The 23,183-nt window shown below is 45.6% G+C and overlaps 1 protein-coding gene across 5 annotated transcripts in view; it reads right to left on the bottom strand.

The window, feature by feature from the left end:
- Window positions 1-23,183, bottom strand: part of FBLN2 (fibulin 2) — a 109,774-nt gene that overhangs the window by 52,013 nt on the left and 34,578 nt on the right. For all 5 annotated transcript variants that reach the window (XM_065686901.1, XM_065686897.1, XM_065686900.1 and 2 more), the window contains exon 2: window positions 19,744-21,213. In XM_065686901.1, the coding sequence (XP_065542973.1) occupies window positions 19,744-21,124 (1,381 nt within the window). In that variant the 5' untranslated portion in view covers window positions 21,125-21,213. The remainder of the gene's footprint in view (window positions 1-19,743; window positions 21,214-23,183) is intronic.

The following is a 23,183-nucleotide window of genomic DNA, read 5'->3' as shown; positions in this document are numbered from 1 at the left end:
AACCACACAGCTTCACAAGTGACAGGTCCTCTCCTGATATTTCACACTGCAATACATCCACTTTTTTAGTCACTATTTTCTTACTCTAAATTCTGAGCACAGACTGACCTGACACTCATTAGAATGACTTCAAGATGAGGACACTTTAGAATCATAGAATCATAGAATAGTTCGGGTTGGAAAGGACCTCAAGATCATCCAGTTCCAACCCCCCCACCATGGGCAGGGACACCTCACACTAAACCATCCCACCCAAGGCTTTGTCCAACCTGGCCTTGAACACTGCCAGGGATGGAGCACGCACAACCTCCCTGGGCAACCCATTCCAGTGCCTCACCACCCTGAAGTATGGCCACAAATGTAAACCCCAGCAGCCTATCTCACAGCAATCTCTCTTTATGCACATCTTGACAACCTTCTCAATGCCTTGAGAACTGTTTTGGCTGTCAGCATGAAGTATTGTGCCCATATATGAAGCTATGTACAGCATTGCCAAGGCCACCTTCATTTCATACAGATCTCAGATGACTTTTCCTTCCCCTGTCACCCAGATAAATAGATGGGTCTGTCACACCCCATCTTTGCAAAATGATGTTTTTTTAAGTAGGACCCAAGCTAACATGCAAGTTTTCTATGTTTTTTAATCATCTTATCAAGGTACTTTTCCCTTAATAGTGGTAATCTTCAGTTACCAGAGCTGGTGCAATACAAATGCCCCTCCCAGTCCTCCTTCCCCCATAAAAGAAAAGATTATGCAATTTTTTATGTTTTGTGAGAAAAACCCATTCGTTTTCCCTTTGTAGCTGACAGGACTTGAGGAAACCAGGGAATGGGGATAGTGACAAAAGAGTAAAACGTGGTGGGGCTCCTGACAACAGCAGGGAGGGGCAGACTCCTCTGGACAATGAGAAAAACATTGCTGCCGAGTTCCTGCTCCACGTCACTTGCTCAAGAGAAGGCTGCCAATTCCCGTGCCGAGCGCGTCCGCGGGTGCCAATATCCGCTGTGGAGCCAGAGGCAGGGAGGTGCAGGCAGAGAGAAGGTGCCAGCAAACCCCCTCAGCTGCACGGAGGCAGCAGCACACCCAGGCCTGGGATGACCTGATGTGCTGAATCGTTTTGCAGGTGTGAGGCTCCCGTGGGCCCACCACCCACCACTGGTGCCCAGCTGTGGTCCCAGCAGCAGAGCCCTGCGCCAGCCCAGGGCCACTGAGTTGCTGTTCTCAGAGCAACCCACGTGCCTCCTTCATGGGGGCAGGAGCCAACAGGCCAGGCTCTCTTAGCCAAAGTTCTCCTTTGTGAGCTATCTGCCACTGAGGAGTTCATGCAAACCATGTACATTGTTCTCTTCATTCACTACAACTACGAAACACATTCCTGCCTCCCCTCAGGAGACCTGGCTCAGCCAGCTCCAGCTGACAGGTATGAGCATTATGTTAGTTGTGATTTACTTCCACATAGATACAAGTTCATTTCAGCAGACCAAAAAAAGACCCAAGAGAGAAAAAACAACAACAAAAGATGTCGGCCATATGTCCTGTTAGATCCAGAGGATCACACTTTCTACAGCTGAATCTGACACTATGAAGAATGAAGATCTGCCTTGTCTCATAGCACGTGGCTTTCGAATGACATGTTCAAGAAGTACATTTGTAAATAAGGCATAACTGGCATAAACTGAAGAACACAGGTCAAAAAAAGTGATGTCCTGGCAAGAAACCAACAAAAAGTAGGCGCTACATGTACTGCTGTTCCTTTCTGACTTCCTTAAAAATGGATATGGAGATCCACCAAAATCCCCCACACTTCACTCCCTATTCTGTGTTTTCTTTAAAAATATCTGAGAATTTGCAGTGCAAATTATAGCCATGTCTGCAGAGCAGAGAGGAAGCTGCAGTCACTTACCCGTTACCTGACACAATACTCCTTTGTTTTCTTTTTTTCCACAGGCTTTCACAAACTGCAAATGACAGAAGCGGACTTTTGACCTGTAGGGATTGATGCTGCTTATCACAACGCTGTCCCCAGAGGTAAGCCGTTTGGTGTAAAGACCAGCCTTAAAGCTGCAATGACAGCTGAAGCAGGGACGCTGAGCACATCTTCAGACAGCCCACTCTCTGTTCTGCAAGCGTCACGGCAGCTTTAAGCCCTGGGTGGTGCAAAGCTGTTTGCTTTGCCAGGCTGTAAGAAGACGGTTAGCTTTCGCCTTTTTCTTAGAATCACAGAATCACCTACGTTGGAAAAGACCTTTAAGATCATCAAGTCCAACCGTTCCCCAGCACTGCCAAGGCCACCAGCATCCCCCTGGTCCCTGAGGGCCTTGTCTACACAGTATGTGAGCACTTCCAGGGATGGTGACTCCACCACTGCCTTGGGCAGCCTGTTCCTGTTCTGTCCTGACTGAAGAGCCTGTGTGACTGACCTCACACTTGACCATGGCTACAGTGCAAGCCATGCACACAGCCCTGTGCAGGCCTCCTCGTTACTCGCTGCCCCCTCAGCCTGCATTTACAGGCAGCACCCACCATGACTCTAATTTTAAATTTCCGATTAGGAAAACCCAGATACTGCTACAGGACCCCATGGGAGCAGCACATGGGCTCTGCTTTGTTAGCTTTTGCACTTTTTTACCTCATGTCAAAAAGAAATGCCCCACAGAACAGTACATCACATGTCTCTATAGGTATGGCCAATCTTACCCATTTTTTTTTAAGTTGTCAGCTAGACTTCCAGTTGAATCCCAGAATCCCAGACTGGTTTGTGTTGGAAGGGCCCTTACAGCTCCTCCAGCTCCAACCCCTGCCACGGGCAGGGACCCCTTCCACTGGAGCAGCTTGCTCCAAGCCCCTGTGTCCAGCCTGGCCTTGAGCACTGCCAGGGATGGGGCAGCCACAGCTTCTCTGGGCACCCTGTGCCAGCGCCTCAGCACCCTCACAGGGAAGAGCTTCTGCCCAAGAGCTCAGCTCAGTCTCCCCTCGGGCAGGTTCAAGCCATTCCCCTTGGCCTGTCCCTACAGGCCCTTGTCCCAAGCCCCTCTCCAGGTTCCCTGCAGCCCCTTCAGGCACTGGAGCTGCTCTCAGGTCTCCCCTTCAGGAGCCTTCTCTTCTCCAGGCTGCCCCAGCCCAGCTCTCTCAGCCTGGCTCCAGAGCAGAGCTGCTCCAGCCCTTGCAGCATCTCCATGGCCTCCTCTGGCCTCGCTCCAGCAGCTCCACGTCCCTCTTGTGCTGCTGCCCCAGAGCTGGATCAGGGCTGCAGGGGGGGTTCTCCCCAGAGCACAGCAGAGGGGCAGGATCCCCTCCCTGAGCTGCTGCTCACGCTCTGGGGGTGCAGCCCAGCACAGGGGGGGTTCTGGGCTCAAGCCGCACTGAAGCTGGGTCATGGGGAGCTTCTCACCCAACAACCCCAAGTCCTTCTCCTCAGGGTGCTCCATCCCGTCTTCCCCACGCTGTAGTTGTGCTTTGTGCTTCACGTTGCCAACAGACAGCCATATCAAGGCTCCTGGAAACACTGTAAGGCTGGGTGGCCTGGGCAGAGAGAAGCACCCCGACTGCAGTGCCACAGGGAGGACCAGCCTCATGCCAGGCAGCACCTCACCACAGACACACAGACCTCCTCTCTGGAGGGTCGTTTGAAACGCCTGCCCTCCGAAGGAGGCTCAGCTTGCACAAACAGTATTTAGGACAACTAACACCATACTGAAGCACAAAACAGACTTTGGTCTTTTTAAAGTGGGTAGACCCACACCTTCTCATGCACAAACAATTTAGAGACTGGAAGACAAAAACCAACTGTGCAGGACTTTGAAATGCCCTCCCCTTGAGCAGCTTCCAGGCTCTGGTGGAACAAATGGTTGAACTAAACTGGTTTGGCCAGAATGGAGATGATACTCTCTGGAGAACCTGCAAGTGCCTGACACATTTACTGCTGGGCCAGGCCAGGTCCCATGCACCCAGGTCTGAATTCACTCTGTTCAGTTCCCTTCCTTCCTCTGAGAAAACTTCAGCTGCACATACAAATTGTTCCAGCATTATTAACCAGAGAAGCTGTGGCTGCCCCATCCCTGGCAGTGCTCAAGGCCAGGTTGGACACAGGGGCTTGGAGCAAGCTGCTCCCATGGAAGGTGTCCATTCCCATGGGAAGGGACGTCACATTTAAGGTCCCTTCCAACCCAAACCATTCTACAAATCAATAAAGTCACAGGTAGTTCACTAGTTAACTAAAATGCTTTTTATTTTTCACACAGACACACCATGAGCTCATCCTGTTTCAGCTGCAGAAGTCCTTATCACATAGGATATACCTCTGACTGCCTTGGCACTCTGGCTATCAAGTATCGCAATGTTACAATGCATCATCTCCTCTGCTCCCAGATTTAGGATTTTCTATCAACCCTCCTCAGCCTGGATGAGGCTCAGGGCAGAGTCACCCTTACACCTCAGTGGAGCCAACCTTGTATAAACATTTTACTTGGGCACAGATGCAGTGCAGCCATGAAACTTTCATGTCACTTAGCACAGCAGCCCCCTATTTACTTATTTCATACTTCTCTCATCACACCTTCAAGGGTTCTTTCCATTGTGACACAATGACATTTCACTGGTGACGCTGCAGGATCACACGGACTGGCACTGCACTGGAGCTATGCTGTGCAAGAGGCTTTCTTGGACCGCAGACTCTGCTGCCCAAGCCATGAGTACAGGCCCTGTGATGAACAAGTTCAGAATCATTATGATGAGTGTAACTCCTTCAAAAATAAAGCTATTCTTACATTGTCTTACCTGTTTTGGCTGACAAAAATAACACACAGCTATTCACAGAGTGGGAAATGGTTTAGGGGTCATTCTGGCTGTACTAATTCCATCACATATCAAATATTCAGTTAAAGAAATACCTCTAAAGTAAAGAAGAAAGTCTTATTCTACTTTTTAAAGAAGTATTTAACAGGGTATTTAAAAATCAAGCTCCATTAAAACCAACAGAAACCACCACAACAGCCTGTTACCTATCCAAGAGATAACAATTTCCATCTGTAAAAATGCAGCCCTGAAGTGACAACCCAAAGTGTGAGTGTGATAGAGAAACCTGCTTATCTGTTCATTAAAAGACAATTCAAAACTAAAACTCTCATTCTGCTGAACCAAATTACTAGCAAACAGATAGCTATTAAATGCTACTAAATTAATCTTTGTAAGCCTCAGACTCTTAATTTCTTGATTGTATGTGTAATAAATACCAAGAGCTTGAGGTAATACAATATTCCAGAGGACTGAATCATTTCTTGGCCATACAAAGAGGAGATAATTTAAAAACTTTATGTAATCTTAGCAGACTGACAGCTGAGGTAACCACCTCAAATGACAGTTATATCTAAAGAACCATATGAAACGCAGCATTATCCCAAAACTCCCCTCTCTGTCATCATTCACTGAGTGAAAGTTATTGTCAGTGTACAACTTTGAATACTAGAGCCTCTTTTCAGCATGGAAAGAAAACCTTTACCCAAAATATGAAGCTTAAATAACTGTAAATAATACATGGAGTGGAAAAGTCTATCAAAAGTAAGGATGATTTGCTATCATGAATGTGGTACAGGCAACAAGAGGATAATTCCAAGTAGTACAACAGCAGTGCCAGTTCAGAGTACACAACTTCAGTAATGAAACCCATAAAAAAGCGGAACAAATTATTTACTCACTGCAGTGCACTTTATATTAAACATCAGCTTTCATTTCACTCATAAAAGGATGAGGGTGACTTACAAAAGGAAAAGAAAGCTTACCTGTAAGCCTCAATACTACTAATGAGTTGGTTGATGAACGTTCTGACCAGTAATCCAGACCAACATGCAGACGAAGCACTGAGGAGGAGGGAGGACTCATCTGTGCACGAGGCCATCACTTCCCTCTCACACACAGGACTCCAGGCAGCAACTTGTGGTGTTCCTTCAGGAGCAAAAATGTACTGTAGCCTTAAGATGCAGATGTAAGTCTTAGATGTGTATGTACAGGCAGGTAATTCTAACAGGAGTTACACCTTACAACACCTGCACCTCCATTCCTGCAGCCCAACCTGCAAAGTGAGAGCCCTGAAAGGTTCTGCTGCAGACCCCGAAGCTGACAGACATGTCACACCAGCAGTACAAGCACTACATGATGCTTGCCCACAGCTGTAGCACAGCTCTGGAGGCTCCGAACTCCAGCATGCCAAAACACCCTGCACAGAAGCACGTGGCACTTCGAAGAGTTGTAGCCCTCTCAGTCTCTAATCAACAAGGGTCTCTGTGAACCCCATGGGTTTGTTGCTCAGTACACTGCCCATCAATTAGCTTCCTTAAAACTTTATGTTCACTATAACTTCAGTAACAGAATCTCAAACCTGGTTGCAAAGGTGATAGGTGACACCACAGAACTCCACAGAGACCATGCTATAAGATGCACAGATCATATTGGGAATTCATTATACTGGCAAACCACTCACAGGAAAGCTGAAAGATCTGTTCCTATTCTAGACAACAGGACTCAGAGGCATACGTCTTTGCAATCTGGGCTTCTCAGCTGCAGCTTCAAGACTTGAGACAACCTGAAAACATGAGAAGTGAATCTTTACCCTAAAACTTCCTTAAAACTTGAGTTAAATTTAAACATGTGGCCAGCAGTGCCAGTCATTTTTAAGCTGAATGGGGAATGAACTCCTTAGTGAGGCATACATTTTCTCAGCACAATAGCAAAGAGAGAAGACACTGATGATAAAGAAGCTGAGTCAGATCAGGAATAGACAGCTTGAGAGCATCTGCAAAGCAGGATGGCTGAGAACTTTCTAGGATGAGTCACCGGAGATAAGGAAATAAGGATTACTCAAACCAGGAACAATTATCAGAGCAACATAATGGTTTTTGATGGAAAATTAATGTTTTATTCAAGTGACGTCTGGGAGGTGTAATTCCTTGTATCCAAGCAAGTCTAGAACTCCAGCCCCAACTTGAAGACGTGGATCTGACTGAACTCCCACAACTGCACAAGCCTCCTGAATGACAGACTTGGACCTTTTCAAAAGCTAGGAAGCAGAATGGTATAAATGAGATTTATCAGACATAAGGTCACATAGATGTGGATGCGTTTTCGTTAAATAGATAAAAGCTCTTTGGGAACAAACATTTATCCCAGTATATGGTATAAAAGATAAACAAGCACTGTAAAGTCTTCCATAGACTTTGAGAAAAGCTGAGCCACAAAGAACACTCAGCTCCAGCCTTATCCAGAAATGTAAACAGTTTCAGGGGGCTGGTTGCTGTCCACAGCCTGCAAGTAATTAAACACCAATTCTCTACCACCTACTGAGCAAGAAATTGGAGAGGAAATATGACACAATGTTCAGTATGTGCTTTTCAGGCCAGACTGTGTCTTCTGTGCATCTCTGTCATCTTCACTACAGCAGTACTTACTGACGTGCCCTCTCCATGTAACAACACACAGATGAGGCTAGAAACCTCCACAGGCAGAATGACAGATTTCTGTCGCAAAGTGAGGGATTTCCAGTGTCAGCTGAAATTGTCCCAGTACGTCCAAAGCCACCCACAAAGCAGAAGGATAAGAAACATTTCCAGCTCCCTAAATGGGGCTTATTAGTGGTGACCAGATCCTTGAGAAGACCTTCATACATTTCACCAAAACATTTTCCACTTTATTTGCAGATTCTTTTCACTGAAAGAAGATGAAAGGCTTTGTTGCCTTATCTGTAATTAGGCACACACTGGCCACACATTCCTGGGACAAATAAACTGAATTTACCTTAAAAGGATGCTTTCATACAGCTGAACTACTTAGAATGTGCTGCTGCTTTGTTGCACAGAAACATTTACAAAACACAAATCAAACCCAGTCCCAGGATTCCATGGCATTTTTCCGAGCTCTACAGACCTCCTGGGGCAAAAAAGGAGGAGAAAGTGTTTGAAGCATGAAGGATTTTTCCCTTCCCAGTCTCCAGGCCTATGTGAACCCTTCCTGGAGCTGCCTGGTGATGTCAAACACATCCTCACCCTCTGTGGCAAGGCTGAATCAGATTGTGGCAACGCAAGCATCAACATCGCTCCTCAAACCCACTCGGGTTTCAACCCTAGGTCCAAGCTTTGCCTTGGCAGACAGACTGAATGCCTGGTCCAGACCTCTATTTCCAATTCAGACCCGTATCTATGGCAACTATGATACTATTTGAAACCACTCCTGTTTAGCTGCCTCCAAGTTGCAAGTGAAAGAGAAAAAGCCAAGCCCAGCCTATCACCCACTCCTCTACCAGCACAGTGTGTGACGAGCAGGACATACCTGTCTGGTCATCTCCCCACCCCTGCTGAAAATTTCTGCAGGGCTGATTTCCCTCTCCAGCGTTCTCTGTTAGGGCTCAGCAAGAGCCAACCCAAACCATTCTGTGATTCTGTGATCTCAGAAAAAGAGGACTCAAACCTCTCTCCCCAACTCCCAAAGCTGGTATTTTACATTAAACTATTTCCTGTTATCCCTCGTCCCTTCCCCTCCTAAACTACCCAAAACGCTCCACAAGACAAGCCCTGCACAATTTCCAACGCAAACAAGTCAACATAGCCCTCAACCAGCCATGAAAAACGTCCCTACACCACATGAATAAAACATCGCCATCCCACTAACATCCAACTGAACAGAAACCATCCCCCACTAGCAACAGTACCAACGCCTAACTTTCAATTCCCAATAAACTCCCCCAGAGCTGCCCCCATAACAAGTACTGAAACAAGACTCACATATACCCCATAACATACCAATGCCCCCAAAGCCTGGGTAAGGGTTAGCTGCTAAAGCAACAGAACAAACATTATTTTGCATGACTTTGAGGACTTTGGGCTCACTTCCTTCACCCAAACAAAGCCTCCCTGGTTCAGGAGGGATACCCTGCAGCACACCTTGATCTCCAGCTACCAAACCCAAGGGGCTCTCTGTAGCACCTCACTTTTCAGGGACATGAATATAGTTTCCATCTGTCTGTATGCTGAATCTTTACACTGAGCTAGCAAGCATTCCTACAGCACCATGCAAACCTCTGGAGTAATTCTGCCACTTATAAAACTCCTGCTTACAAAACTTCTCTTTTCAATGGCCATCACCACTGCAGAACTGAACTCTCCCCTGCTTGACAGACTGAGTCAGAGAATGTTAAGAAGTATTTTAGTGTCAGATTGAGGTGGTTTTATAAATACACAAGTACTTGAAAGTCACTCAGCAGTTTTAAAGTTAATAATCAAGTCTTGCTACCAAGGAGTAAGAAAAGGGCAAATAAGAGAAATTTTCCAGGTCCCCAGCACACAGCTGGAAGTTACTCTGCACTTTTTCTAAGGTATTTGATACCCAACAGAGTCACACACAATCTCTTCCTCAGTGTTGGTGCTATTTACACATTCATACTTATGGTCAGGTGCAGGATTAACTCCCTGGAGGAGAATGGGCTTTCCTGTGTGCCACCTGAAACACAGCAGTGTGGATCACAGTTCTGTTTTGCAGGCATGGATGGGGGAAGCATGTTCATGGATCAGCACCAGCTATTTTTCCTGCAGGACTCTGGTTTTCGATGCCAGATCGGTCGCATCAAGCCCTTTCCTGCCATGGGAAGAGGCACTTGGCACCGTGCTGTGCTGTGGGCTCAGTCACTGCTACCGACCGCATCTTCATAAATATCCATTATCCTGACATTCGATTTGTGGAATTTACAAACAAAAAGACAAATGGGTATCATAACTTATTTGTGTAACTGTCGGGGGGCTTAGGAGGGGTTTGTTTACAGTAACTCGAAGATCTGGGAGGGGAATTTGAGTCTGCCTGAAAAATACAGCATACAAGTTTTTTGTGACTGCAAAGCAGGCGTGTGAGAAGAGAGCAACTGCGCTATGCTCACGGGAGACGTAAGGAGTTCTTCCTTACGGACAGAATTTAACTTTTAAGATTTCTAGCGCTTAACAGTTGTCCGTCACTTTAAAATACGATAGGAAGCAGCCAGACAGCTAAAATGAGTGTACTCCTTATGGAGACAAATGGGGTTAATAAGGCAATGACAGGACAGGATTTGACCTTCAAAGTCTTCTTTTTGAAGAAATGTAACCAACACAATTGAAAAGCTGCGTATCAGTGTGCAACCCCCCTGAAATATCAGATTCAGATTTCAAGACTATGTAAAGCTGCTCCCCACTCCAAAACAGGACTTGAATGTCACCTAATAAAGGTCAGATCCCATGGTTTGAAGGAGTGCAGACTAACAGCGGTGCTGACGAAGCATCCACCTTTGAAGGCCCTGACGTTTTCTCACCAAGGAGCTGCTTGCTCTGTGCAGCTGCCCTGGAATTCTGCAGGGCCAGCACTCACCAAAGTGAGAATGGGGACTCAGAACTGAAGGACAAAGGATGCTTAGTTTCAGCCCCAGCACATTAGATACATTTAACCTTAGCACAGAAGTGCGAGTATAAATATTAAGCCCATGCTGGACTCTCTGCTACATGTCAGAATTTTTCAGCATATCAAATTATTCACACTGAAAAGCAGATGTAACTGGTTGACTCCACAAGCTCCTATCCACTTTAACTGATCGGTTACATTCATCAGGAATAAGAACACCAAGAGTATAACTCCTTTCTCATCTGATTTGGTTAGTTTCACCTAATACTCAGGGAGTTAGAGTCCCTGCCTGTCCCACAACAGAATCTCACACCAATTCAAACCTGATCGTCTTGTCCCTGAGGCCAAGAACAAAGGAAAAATAGCACAGGCACCACCAGGAATGTTGCTTCCCAGGGCCAGAGGCCAAGCAAGGCAAAAGTCCATTCTTCAACAACATATGTAAAACACATTCGTTAGTTCAATGAAACAACAGAAACCTCTGAGACCAGTGCACGAGACCTTGGGAAGTCTCCATACTTATCTTACACCTCACTTAGAGAGACAAGAAAAACACAATTTGCTTGTGACTCCAGTCAATCCAAGCTGATTCAAATTAAACATCTATGTAAAGTTCTAATATCAAACCCAGCCATTGCTGGTGTGTACTATAAGTTTCTTTTGATTTCAGTGCCATGAGTTAACGCAGAGCTTATCAACTTTGATCCAGAACCAGCAAAAGTACAAGTTTTATCATTATTACACGAGACGTTACTTAAGTGTATGTTATCTTCAATGAAAACAGTCCCTCAGAGTAAATCTCTTACAAAATCATTTGGCTAGAAAACTGCAGTTCTGAATTTGGAAATTAAAGCTACGAGTAGTTTCATGCAAGGAAATTCCAACAGAAAGAAAACTAATGCACATTGCAGAGGAAGAATTCTTGGATTAGAGGAAGAACTATACTAATCTTCAGCAGCTTATAGGCCATAAACAAGATGTTTTATAGAAATAGCTGAAGAATTACAATAGGGTCTACTTGAGCTGTACAGAGAAACAGCCATCAACTGAAGGCTTGATGGCCAAATACTGACAGTGTTTGGCAGAGGTGTTGGGTGTGTGTAAGGCTTTCCATGCCACCAAGCAGCCAATGGACTGACTTAATACTCTTATCTGGAAGTCCTGCTCCTAGTGATCTCTCAGAATCATTTTGAAAGAAAAAATAAAGAAAGCAGACTCCTTAAACATCAGTGCAAAAGAGCTCTTTCTGGAAAGAGTCGTAAGAAGTGACCATTATATACAGTAAGCTCCACTAGCATTCAAAAGGTGTGTTTTCAGTACCAAAGCTAGCCAAGGCTATCTGCTTTCGCCACTCAGTTGCAGAAGATGACATGCTTTTCAGTCCAGTGTTTGCAGAAAATTCTGTTGTGCACTGAAGCAAGGTTTATGTTTCTGGAATGTCACAGCATCTGCCGTGTGCTAGTGGCAGGCTGCAGATTTGGTACTCAGTACAATAAATTCTATGTTACAAATCACTGACAGCAAAATATAATTGTTTCCTACATCCTTGTAGGATGTCTCAATCAGAATATACGAATACAAGAAACTCTTCTGATGCTTCACTTCATACAAGATGTATAACTCTGTAATATTAATCAACTTAACTTGTGCTCAGAAAATGCTTCCAGTAAGTAGCACATACAATGTCTTTCAAACCTCAGACAGAAACTAACATATAAATAGTGAGAGGTGAGAAGAAAAGGGAACTCAAGTATAGCCAGATGTTCTTGCTGCAAGAGCTCATTCATTTTCTTCTCAATTCTGTTCCCCGCATATGAGCCAGCTCCAGTCAAACTCCAGCTCCCCTGCTCCAAACACAGCTGATGTCGCTCACAGTGAATATAAGGAGGAGGTGAGTACTGTTACAGCTTCATGCCAGACTGCAGCCCCCACATGGTGCTATCAAGGTTATGACTCAAAGAAATACACCAAAACATCTCAGTGACATACTGAGACCAGAATACACCATGTAAAATCAGATTAAAATTTCTTGGACTATGTATTTCTTGGGCTATGCATGGCTATGACATTTTAACCCATCTGGTACTCTTCTGTCCCTTTTCAGCAATGCTCATTGATGATCCCGTACTAAGCACAGTTTATATGGGTTTTGTTAACCTGGTGACTTCCCTAACACCACTGCAGGCAAGCCTTTCTCCTGCAGCTCTCTCAGAAGAGTTTCTCCACGGGTCTCCAGTGTCTGGTGGCCAACACCAGGCTGCAAAGTCCCTGTGCTAGTCCACTAAGCCCCCATGCTGGGCTGCAGCCATCCACTGCCACTTCAGCAATCAGGGGCTGCCACTCCACGCCAGCCTGCAGCTAGCGGCATGCCCCAGAGTGCTGCTTCAGGTGGAAGGAAACAATCCCTTAATTGAAAAAACACACAATGTGGCTCCTAGAGGGCTATAGGGAGAGGAGACAGCATCAAACAAGGAGGGGGGAAATCCACAGTGAGGCCCAGTGACAGCCAAAAACCAGAGGGAAGGTAATGGTGCAGCACAGATGGGTAACACAGGAGAGAAGGTGCAAATTCTTGTTCTTGAAATAGGATTTCTACATAGCGACCTCATACAAAATAAAGCTTATCCTAAGCACTTACCTTACTTGAGACATACTCATATGCCCAATTCACCACATCACCCCTGTGGAAAGGGGTACAACTCTGTGTACAAACCTGTTCCTGTACCGTAGCAGTCACTGGAGATACAAGCAACAACTTGTCCAGTGAATGGTAGCAGTAAGGCTATAAGGTTCCCTTTGATGATGCTCATTGCTTTTGAGATGTGTATCATACACAGGGGATGCAGCTCCCTGGCCCCTGGCAAAGCTAAGAAAGGGAAAACACTCCAGTGGAGGCTTGCTGCTCCCAAAGGTAGCACAATTCCTTTTTTTCCACTTATCCCTCTCAGACTCTGGCTTAGTGCCCACACCACCACTGCTTTGGGATAGCAGTTTAGGACTTTTTGGTGGCTTTGGAAGAGCATTGGTCATCTCAGGCATAGCACCGGCAGACTGGGAATAGTCAGTAAAACATAAAACCTGCTCACACATAAGGGGATCTTTATGAAATTCCAATTACTGCTGGCTTGTTACCTAAGAATCCCTAAGAGGTAGGAGAGATTGCTCACTGTGAGGCCCAGGGTAATGAAATTACAAATCCTTTCATGAGTAAGCAGATGTAGAAAGCTACGTCTGTTTGGCCTATGTATTTGAAACTGTTCAAAAGCTTATTTATTGTCTCATCAAATTTGAATCACAGTACTCCTATTTGCCTTCCTCTAACAAGGAGCTGTATTCAGGGTCATTTTTAATTCCTCAGTGATTGATTAGAATACTACAAACACTGCTGCAAAGAAGTCTCATTTCAATTCTGCCTTCTGAAGAAGTATCAATCACGCAAACGAACCCAAAAATACTCTCAGGTACATGCCATAAATAACCAGCAAATGCAGTCCCCTCAGGAAACCTGGCGAGCCCAGCAGCCTGGGCTTTTCAACTGCTTCATTCATTTGTACAAGAAAACTCCCGTCTTATTTCCACAGTTTGTGTCCAGCGTGTTTTAATTTCGTAACTGAGATCAAGTGTTCCTGTCACATGCCATGGACAGAGCTAACTTTTCACAAATGGTGATGTCTACCTCTACAAAACAGGTACACGGGATGGGATTCCAAACATATTTTGATGCCACCATAGGTCAGATTCTCAACTCCAATAGAATTTATTATTTCAACATGTAAGATTTGTACTCTCTTGGTAACTAAATCCCATGAAGTTAAGGATATCTGAAAGCCCTAGCCTGTGCCCAGTGTGACTGTGCAAGACCTGCCCCATGCAGAAAATACCTTTGGGGCTTGTCCCAGCAGCCCCGCTCTCCCCCCGGAGCGGGAAGGGACATGAACACCATAGTGCCCACCTACATTCCTCAGCCAGGTGTGAATGCTTCATCCTGCTTCACTTTCTCTTCAAAGGTTCTCTGCACCTCCCCTTGGTGCCAGCACTTAACACAATGAATTTCCTTACAAAACACTGCTCCAGCCACCTGCCTGAGTACCAGTCCTTGTGCTGCAGCAGAAGAGCTGTGCATAAATGCACTATCAGTGATGGGAAGTCTGACTACACCACATTATCACAACAGCTTTTCAGGTCAGTGTTTGCTTTGCAGGAAATTCTGTTCTGCACTGAAGCAAGGTTTGTGTTTCTGGAATGTCACCGCATCTGCCGTGTGCTGGTGGCAGGCTGCAGATTTGGTACTCAGTACAATAAATTCTATGTTACAAGTCACTGACAGCAAAATATAATTGTTTCCTACGTCCCTGCAGGATGTCTCAATCAGAATATACAAATACAAGAAACACTTATGATGCTTCACTTGCAAAGAAAGAACAATGCTCCACATGCAGTATCTGCAGCTTTGAGAGGCACACTGACCCGAAGCCAGCGGGAAAAGCAGCAGCAGTGGTCTGACCCCCAGCAGCTCCCAAAACACAAACAGGCAAGCAGCAGTCACGCAGCAACGTGTCCAGAGACCAGCTAGACACAAACATGAACCCATGACCACTGACCCCACAGGTACGCTCGGGTAGGGGCAAGGCTGGGTGCCCACAGTTCAGCTGCGTGCCTCGGCTGGCAGGATGCATCAACTCTCCTGATACACGCTCAAATTCCTCACGTGGAACTACAGGCCTAATGCTGCTTCCACTGAAAGCAAGAGCTTTGGAAATGGAAAGTCAGGCCACATCTGGTGGTCCAGGGAGTCACAGAATCAGGGAATCCCAGGTTGGAAGGGACCTCAAGGATCATCTGGTCCAACCTTTCCTGCAAAAGCACAGTCTAGAATAGATGTCCCAGCACACTGATGAGCTGGATATTAACAATGTCCAGTGTTGGGGAATCTACCACTTCCGTGAGGTTATTCCACGGGCTGGTTGTTCTCAGGTCTGAATGCCATTGCTGGCACAACAGAGACATCTATTTTGCAGTTCTCTCTTAAAATTCTTCTTAGTTTTACAGCATTTTAGTCTTCCTCTATCTCACCCTGCCTTATCTCCTTTGACACTATCTTCCTCCATAATCTTACTATCTCAGAACTTCAACTGCCAAAGAAACAACTGAACACAGTCCCCAGGGGCTGGAATTCATGCTGATTCACACTTGCAGGCCCAGAGGCTTTTCTCTCCACACCCCACTCTCCTAAGGTTTATTTTTATTCCTCAAGTTACCCTAGTTTGAGGGCTCAAAGCTGACTGCTTTCTGTTGCAGAGAGAACTGGGACGAAGCAGACAAAGTAGAATCAAGCCTGAGGCAATTTAAGAAGATGTGAAAGAACACTTCACCTGATACTAAAAAATACAACGTAATTGCAAATAGCTTGTGTTTCCGAGGCACCATTCATAGCATCCTCCCACCTGCGGGACATGTTATGGTGGCAGGGTTGGATGAAGGGTTGGTGTGCTCAGGGAAGACCTCACTGCAGGTCTGCTTCATGATGCTCATTTCCTGATTGTCCTCAATTCAGAAATTCAAGGTCATCTTCCTTCATGAGCCTCAGTATTAGCAATAATACTGCTAAAATAATAAATCTACGTGCTGTAGATGGGCTGTTTGAAACCTCAACTACATCCTTACAAGTTAGAGAGCCTCCTAGTACCTTCTACCTGATCAGGATTCACATGCCATAAATGCCATTCTCTCATCCACTGCTCTCAGCTTGCATATTGGTGAGAGCAGTTGGAGAGCAATTATCCTTATCTCTAAAAAACAACCAGGATAAACTCATCCACAACTGGGGACTGGTTTAAGTGGAAAAGTACCTCCATTCTGAAACACAAAGGTTCCAAGCTAGACAAATTCCTATCCAGCCTGCCAAACCCAGAATACAAATTATAACCCATTCACAACAAGGCTCTTTGCAACCTGAGTTACATTGATCCAGGAAACAGTACTCCACTGACAGAGCATGGGGAAATGGGAAAAAAGTGGGAAAATCATAACAAAATTAGACAGTAAGATCTTTAAATACGTTTTATCCAACCCTCCTCTGTTCAGGGCATTTTTAGGATGAGGAAATACGGAAACTTAAACTCCCTGTGTTTGCTACTCTTGCAGTGACAGGGTAAGATCAATGTTTGGAAAGAGACTGTACAAAGAGAACATTCTCCATCAATCTCAACCCTTCCCTTGGTGAAAGTACTTAATTTATACTTTCTCAGCAGAGCAAGTACCTCTACTTTACACTCACAGCTCCTTTAGGAATGGAGCAATTAGCATTTGCCACAGAAACTGCAATAGATCTGTATGTTTCTGAAGAAAGTTGCTCTTCAACCTGGGTAGGGCAAGGTATTCAGGATCTACGACAACTGCACTCACACATGGGGTAACAGCCCAATGTTTCCTCTGCAGGGGAGTGCTATGGGCTGGTACTGAGCACAGTGCGCTGGAAACCCCCAGCAGCCACAGCCACCCCTGTCAGAGGCAGGAAAGCATCCACTGGGATCACCCAGCCCTGCAGAGCTGGTGCTGTGTCCCCCACCTTGCAAACAGAAACCAGCTCCCCAAAGTCACCCCCGTATCAGTGGGTTTGCAACAGAGCCCATTTCTGTGATGGCAGCAGCTCCCTGGGGCTGTGAGTGCTGCTGCTGCCCCAGATCACCACCAGAGAGGGCCTGGTCCCACTGAGCACCCAGAGAATCACCATGAGGGTGTTAAGGCTCTGGCACAGGGTGCCCAGAGAAGCTGTGGCTGCCCCAGCCCTGGCAGTGCTCAAGGCAAGGTTGGACACAGGGGCTTGGAGCAAGCTGCTCCAGTGGAAGGGGTCCCTGCCCGTGGCAGGGGTTGGAGCTGGATGAGCTTTAAGGGCCCTTCCAACCCAAACCAGGCTGGGAATCCATGAAAACAGATGGTTCCAGAAAAGCTCAGAGCAGCCAAATAAGGAGAGGGGAAAAGATGTCCCCAAACAAATGGCACCTCACCGGAGTCCACGAGTGAAGATGCTAAATGGATCATCTGAGCCGGCTGATGCAAAATCCAGTGCAGTGTAACATCTGGTTACAGATGCTTGTGTCTAACAACAGCAGTTTTTCAGATGCAGTTATTGCTGTCCCTGGGGTGGCCTCAGCAGAACACAGACTCTCCCGGGGACCAGAGCAGGGCTCAGTGGGAATGGAACCAGCATGGGTCATACCGAAACACAGGGGAAAGCAAAGTGCAAAAGGAGAATCAAAACTCAGTTAACCTTTCCTAAGCACCAAAGTCCTCCACATTGTTTCCACCATTAGATTATATATGAGCCATTAGAGATTTGGGAGATGAAAACTCAGCTACATATAAAACCAAAGTGAGATATATAAAATATAAGTAATGAAGCCAAGTTTTTAACCAAAGGCATCAGGGATCCAGCCACAGTTGAGTTCTTCTGCCAGGATACAGCTAATAGGAAGAACAAATGCAACAGCCATCTAGCTTGGGCTGAATTTTTAGTGAATTCCTGTGAAGCCTTCTATACTTTTCCTAGAATCCCAGACTGGTTTGGGCTGAAGGAACCCTAAAGCTCACCCAGTTCCAACCCCCTGCCATGGGCAGGGACACCTTCCACTAGAGCAGCTTGCTCCAAACCCCTGTGTCCAACCTGGGCTCAGACAGTTTTCTTAATTCTGGAGAATTATTACAAAATCCCACCAAACTGGAATGATCCTACCGCCACTAACATGTATCTGAGTGACTCTGGAACAAATGTCAGGGAAGAGCTTTGTGCTTAAGCTGCACAGTAATACTGTAGATTAACTCAATGTACCACATGGGCTGATGCTTTTTGCCACTTGCATTTGGACTGGGTAGATGAAGGTGTTACGGACAGATCCTCTTTTTCATGTTACACAAACAGGAATGCTGCAATCAGTTCGCTACTCCCCCAGGATAACCAGCCATTCACCCTTGTTTGATTCACCTTTCACATAACAAAAAGGAGCTAGAAATAAAATACAACAGGCATCAATGAAGAGAAGATAGCACAGAGGTAAGGTTTGGAGCACAGGAACTATCTATTAAATCACTTTTGAAAGTCTACGCTTCCTAATGGCATCCCACTGGATGGTGTGTGTGAGGTTCTTCAAGCAAGACTGGTTTGTAGAGCATGGTTTTGGTGAAATCCAGAGGTCAAGCCACCTCACTGACTGAGGTAAACGTTTACAACAAAACCAGAAGTGGAAGTGACAGGAAAAGGCCACCAGTCACGGACCTGGCACATCTTTTGTGTGGTAAACAGTCATGAGGTGCTGTTTGTGTTGGACCTAGAGTCCCAGCTGCAAATCTGCTCTCCTCCTATCTCCCTTAAGCTTCTTGAGGAGATGGACTAGGCAGCTCAAGATGTTGAAGGGCAACCTCGATAACCTGGGAAGAAGTGTCACTGTCTAGGGAGTAATCAGTATTCTCTACTCAGACTGCAAGCACTATACATCTGAGTCTCAGGAGACCATTTTGTGTCACATCTTGAAAAAGAAGATATTACTCTTGATTTGATGAAAAATGAATTGGAAAAATGAGCTGCATATGTGCTAATTTCTAGCAATGAAGTTTGCATTCATTACAGTAATGAGCATTGCATAAAGCATATAATCAACACCTACTGCAGATGTCAAGAGGAATCCAGAGGCACAGAGGAAATACGTACACTTGCCACAGTTGATCACAAACATCATAAACTTCCAGCCCTCAAAAAACATAAGGCAAGAGGCAGTCCTTTTCTCCCTACTAGTCCTCGGGGGTATTTGAGTGTATCTATCAAGTTCTTGTACTAACCAGCTTAGACAGCCTTTCAACCATGGGATAAATATTACAAGAAGCGCTGTCAATATTTCTGTAGGGGAAGCACAACGTACCACTTCCTCCCCAGCAAAAGACAAAAGCTACAAATGTCATTACATTCAGTTGTAATCGGAGGATCCAAGCAGATAACTGATTAAATCCTGGTGTGTAGAGTTAAGATCTTTCTCCAACATCCCATTAGAAATTAAAAGCAAGTAATGGAAAGAAAACGTTGCAGTTCAACAAACTGTCATCGGAAATAAAGTCCAAATACCAGAAAACACTATCCATGGTCTGTGAAATCGAAGCAAGGCAGGCAATAGTGAAAGGGGATCTATTATGTCAAATGAAATACAAACCATCTGCTGACCCAGATCAAAGAAGGTAACTGGTTTCATGCCTGTGAGGAGCGATAAGGAGCAAAGAACAGTGGGTATGCATCAACATTATTATGAGTAAATGTTCTCTAGGCATCTACAATGGAAGCAAGTTCTTACCTTCTGGTAACCTGGGGTTAGCATGAATGGAGTTGGGGTCCCCATGCTCCTCAGGATGGTAACGATAAAGCGTCTGTGACTGCTTTTGGGATGACTGACTACGGTCTTCCTTTAGAGCAACAGGAGGAGAGGTTGTGGCACTGAACTTTACCTTGGGGAAATCATTTCCCTCCTGTGTTTCATGGGAAGATTTTGATGCACTCGGCTCTGTCAAATTCACCTCTTTCAAGCCTAGATACAGGCTGTTCCCTAGGTCATCTTTTCTGGCATGCTTTTTCATTTTAGAGTGTGGGGCTCTTTCTTGATCTTGCTTCTCTTTGTCCCCTTGCTTTCCCTTTGGTTTCCTCTCCAGCTCCTCCATGTGCTTGGGTGTCTCAGTGGTGGCTCTTGTGTGCTCTGGAGGCGCACTGGTGGTTACTGGTGTTCCCTTATGTGTCACTTGCTGGAGCGATGCTGCGGTGGTGCGGGGCACCCTCTTCCGCTCACTTCTCTCTGTGGCACTGCGAACTTCAGAGGGGGCCCTGGGCACTGGTGTGGTGGACAGCGCAGCCGGTTCCTCGGTGTCTGGGTCACCCGGAGCCAAAGCTGAAGGAGCAATGCTGGCTGGTAGGTAGTCATAATCCTCACTCTGCTCCTGGCTGATGCTCTCTTGCTCTAGGTGGGATGAGTAACTCCTGTATTTTTTTGGAGACTCCACCTGGGTGTTGTCTCCTTCTGGTGCCTCCTGGTCATAGCTGTATGGATCGTCATAGTGCCTCTCAGGCTCACTGTCCTCAGCATCTATTGGAGTTGCAGTGTTCAGGGCGAATGTGTTACAGTCTGGAAGCTGGTAGCACATCAGCTCACCACCAGCGTTCGGGCAATGGCAAACCTTGCAGGGGGGCATGTGGAAGGTGTGCCCCGCTACGTACTTCTGACCCTCGTGGAGGCAGCCTATTCTCCCACATTGAGGACACCCGTCTGCTGGCACCACCGCGTCGATGCAGTTGGGGGGCAGCTCTGGGCACAGCATGAACTGGCAGCTGATCTTGCCTCCTCCCTTGGGGCACGAGCACTCAGTACTTCCAAAGTCCACAAAGTAAGATTGCCCCTCAGGTACCTTGCCATTGATGAAGCCCACGTTGACACAGTCATAGTATTGGTAGCCTTCACACGTGCAGCCATGCTGCAGGCACGTGGCACAGCACTCGCCAGGCTCCAGCACATCCTCGATACAGTTGTCCAGGGGCTGGCACTCCGCACCTGTGCAGTCTCTCTGGGCAAGGGAAATGCTGCTCCACAGCAGCACAAGAAGGAAGGCATTCAAACAGTTCTGCTGCCAGCTCTGGTACCTATCCATAGTCTTCCCAAACAAACACAGCTCCAGTCCAAACTTGCACATTGAATGTTTTGGGGTTTTTTTTTCCTAGAAGGCTGTAGATTTAACTCCGAATCGGCAGTGTTTTCCTGAATTACCTCGTCTCATAGATCCTAGAGTTATGAAAGAAAACTCTGTTAAAGACTATACTCAGCACATATCCTGTTAAACATTAGAGGTCTTTATAAGTTGGGACAAAATCCAACATCTGGAAACCTAAGTACAAAATTAATCATAATGTCTTCCAAGCATCACAGGCACTAAGTTTGGAGTTGCGTGCTTCCCCCTCGCTCCCATTTTGAAACAGAAAAAGAAGAAAAAGAAAGGAAAAAAAAAAGGTTTTGACTGTTCTGTTTTGAATCTGTTCACAAAATGTAGATATTTTCAATAAAAAGAACACTTTTATACTCCAGTGCCTTTTTGTTAATCTTTCTAGCTAAAGAGAGAGAGATTTTTTGGCAGATAAGAAGTAAACACACAGTTGTTCCTCTGCAGATGTAAGTTTAAGATAATTATTCTTTCTGGTTTAATTACAAAGACCCAAATCATAAAGATCTTTCTCAGACAAAACTTAGCCTTGAGACGTGAAAATTTGTCCATACACATGTTAACTCAAAAGAGGAGGAGGCTTTTTCCTGCCTCCTTCCCCCACTTTTCAATCTTTTGCTCTTCAGGCTTCAGCATTAGCAGCTAATTTTTTTTGCTCTAGCAGTGCTAAAATAGAACTTCTTTGTATATTGTGGTTACTGTGTGGTTAAACATCATATTAGCTATCCTGTAATACAGATTAGAGGCCGGATCCTCAGCTCACAGAAGCTGGCACAGCTCCACAGCAGGCCTGTAACTACAGAGGGATCAACTCTGACTTCACTCGAGTTACAACTGTACATGCAGTGGATGTTCACACCAGCTGAGGATATGCCACCATTGGCAAAGTACCTCTTATTTCTGACATCAGTAACACCTTATAGTAAATTATTATACTATGAACAGAATATATATACATATATATACACATACATAAATGAACTGGTATAATAACACTTTGTTAAAATGTGCTGAGGAAAAGGAAGTGGTTTGTTTTTAATTACTAAACCCTTTGACCACAGAAAACTTTAAGAGTTAAAGTAAATCAGCTGGTGTCCTTTGTATCAAAAGCACGCTCAAAAAGCTACACAATTAACAAGGAAAAGTAGTTAAAACCAAAAAGCTTTCCTATACAATTTCATAGGATTAGCAGCCTGATTCTTTTTCCAGAACCATTCCCATCAACAAAAAAAATAATGACCCACAACCATTAATCTAGAGGGTAAAATGTAGTCACATCAGCAAGAACAATGAGCCACACACGCAACAGGAACCCTGCCAGAAAATCCATTCAGAAAGATTATTTCTCCCATTGAAACTGGGCTTCCAGCAAGTGTGTGGGGTGCTGCTGGCAGGGGAAGCTGTGCTGATAAGATACGGACACGCTGTGCTGAGAGTTTCCATAGCTCTGACCCACAACTGAATGACTCCAGTATCGTGCACAGAGAGAGACTTCTTACAAATGCAGGTTTTCTACTACTAACGTGAGCGTAGTGGGGTCAGTGTGCTAAAGGATAGAGGTTGAAGGAAAAATGGCAGAAATATGGCTTAGAAGAATCATAGAATTAACCAGGTTGGAAAAGACCTTTAAGCTTATCAAGTCCAACCTCTCCCCAGCACCGCCAAGGCCACCACCAACCCAGGTCACTGAGGGTCTCATCTACACGGTGTGGACATTTCCAGGGACAGTTACTTCAGCCCTGCCCTGGGCAGCCTGTTCCAATGCCTGAGCACCCTTTGGGGAAGGAGCTGTTCCTCATCTCCATCTAAACTTCCCCTCCTTGAGGCTGTTTCCACTTGTCTCATCCTTTGCTCTTTGGAAGCAGAGACCAGCCCCCTCCTGGCTTCATCCTCCTGTCAGGTAGTTGTTGGGAGGGATAAGGTTGCCCCTGAGCATTCTCTTCACTGTTTCAGAACTGCTCTCAAACCCAGAATATTTTGTATGGAGGAGAATTTTCAATATGTGGTGCTGCAATTAATTCTTCAGAATCTAGGT

Source organism: Lathamus discolor, chromosome 7 (assembly GCF_037157495.1).
Source record: "Lathamus discolor isolate bLatDis1 chromosome 7, bLatDis1.hap1, whole genome shotgun sequence".
Taxonomy (NCBI): Eukaryota; Metazoa; Chordata; class Aves; order Psittaciformes; family Psittacidae; genus Lathamus; species Lathamus discolor.
Note: the sequence above shows the minus strand (reverse complement) of the source record. Positions and strands in the feature narration are given on the sequence as shown.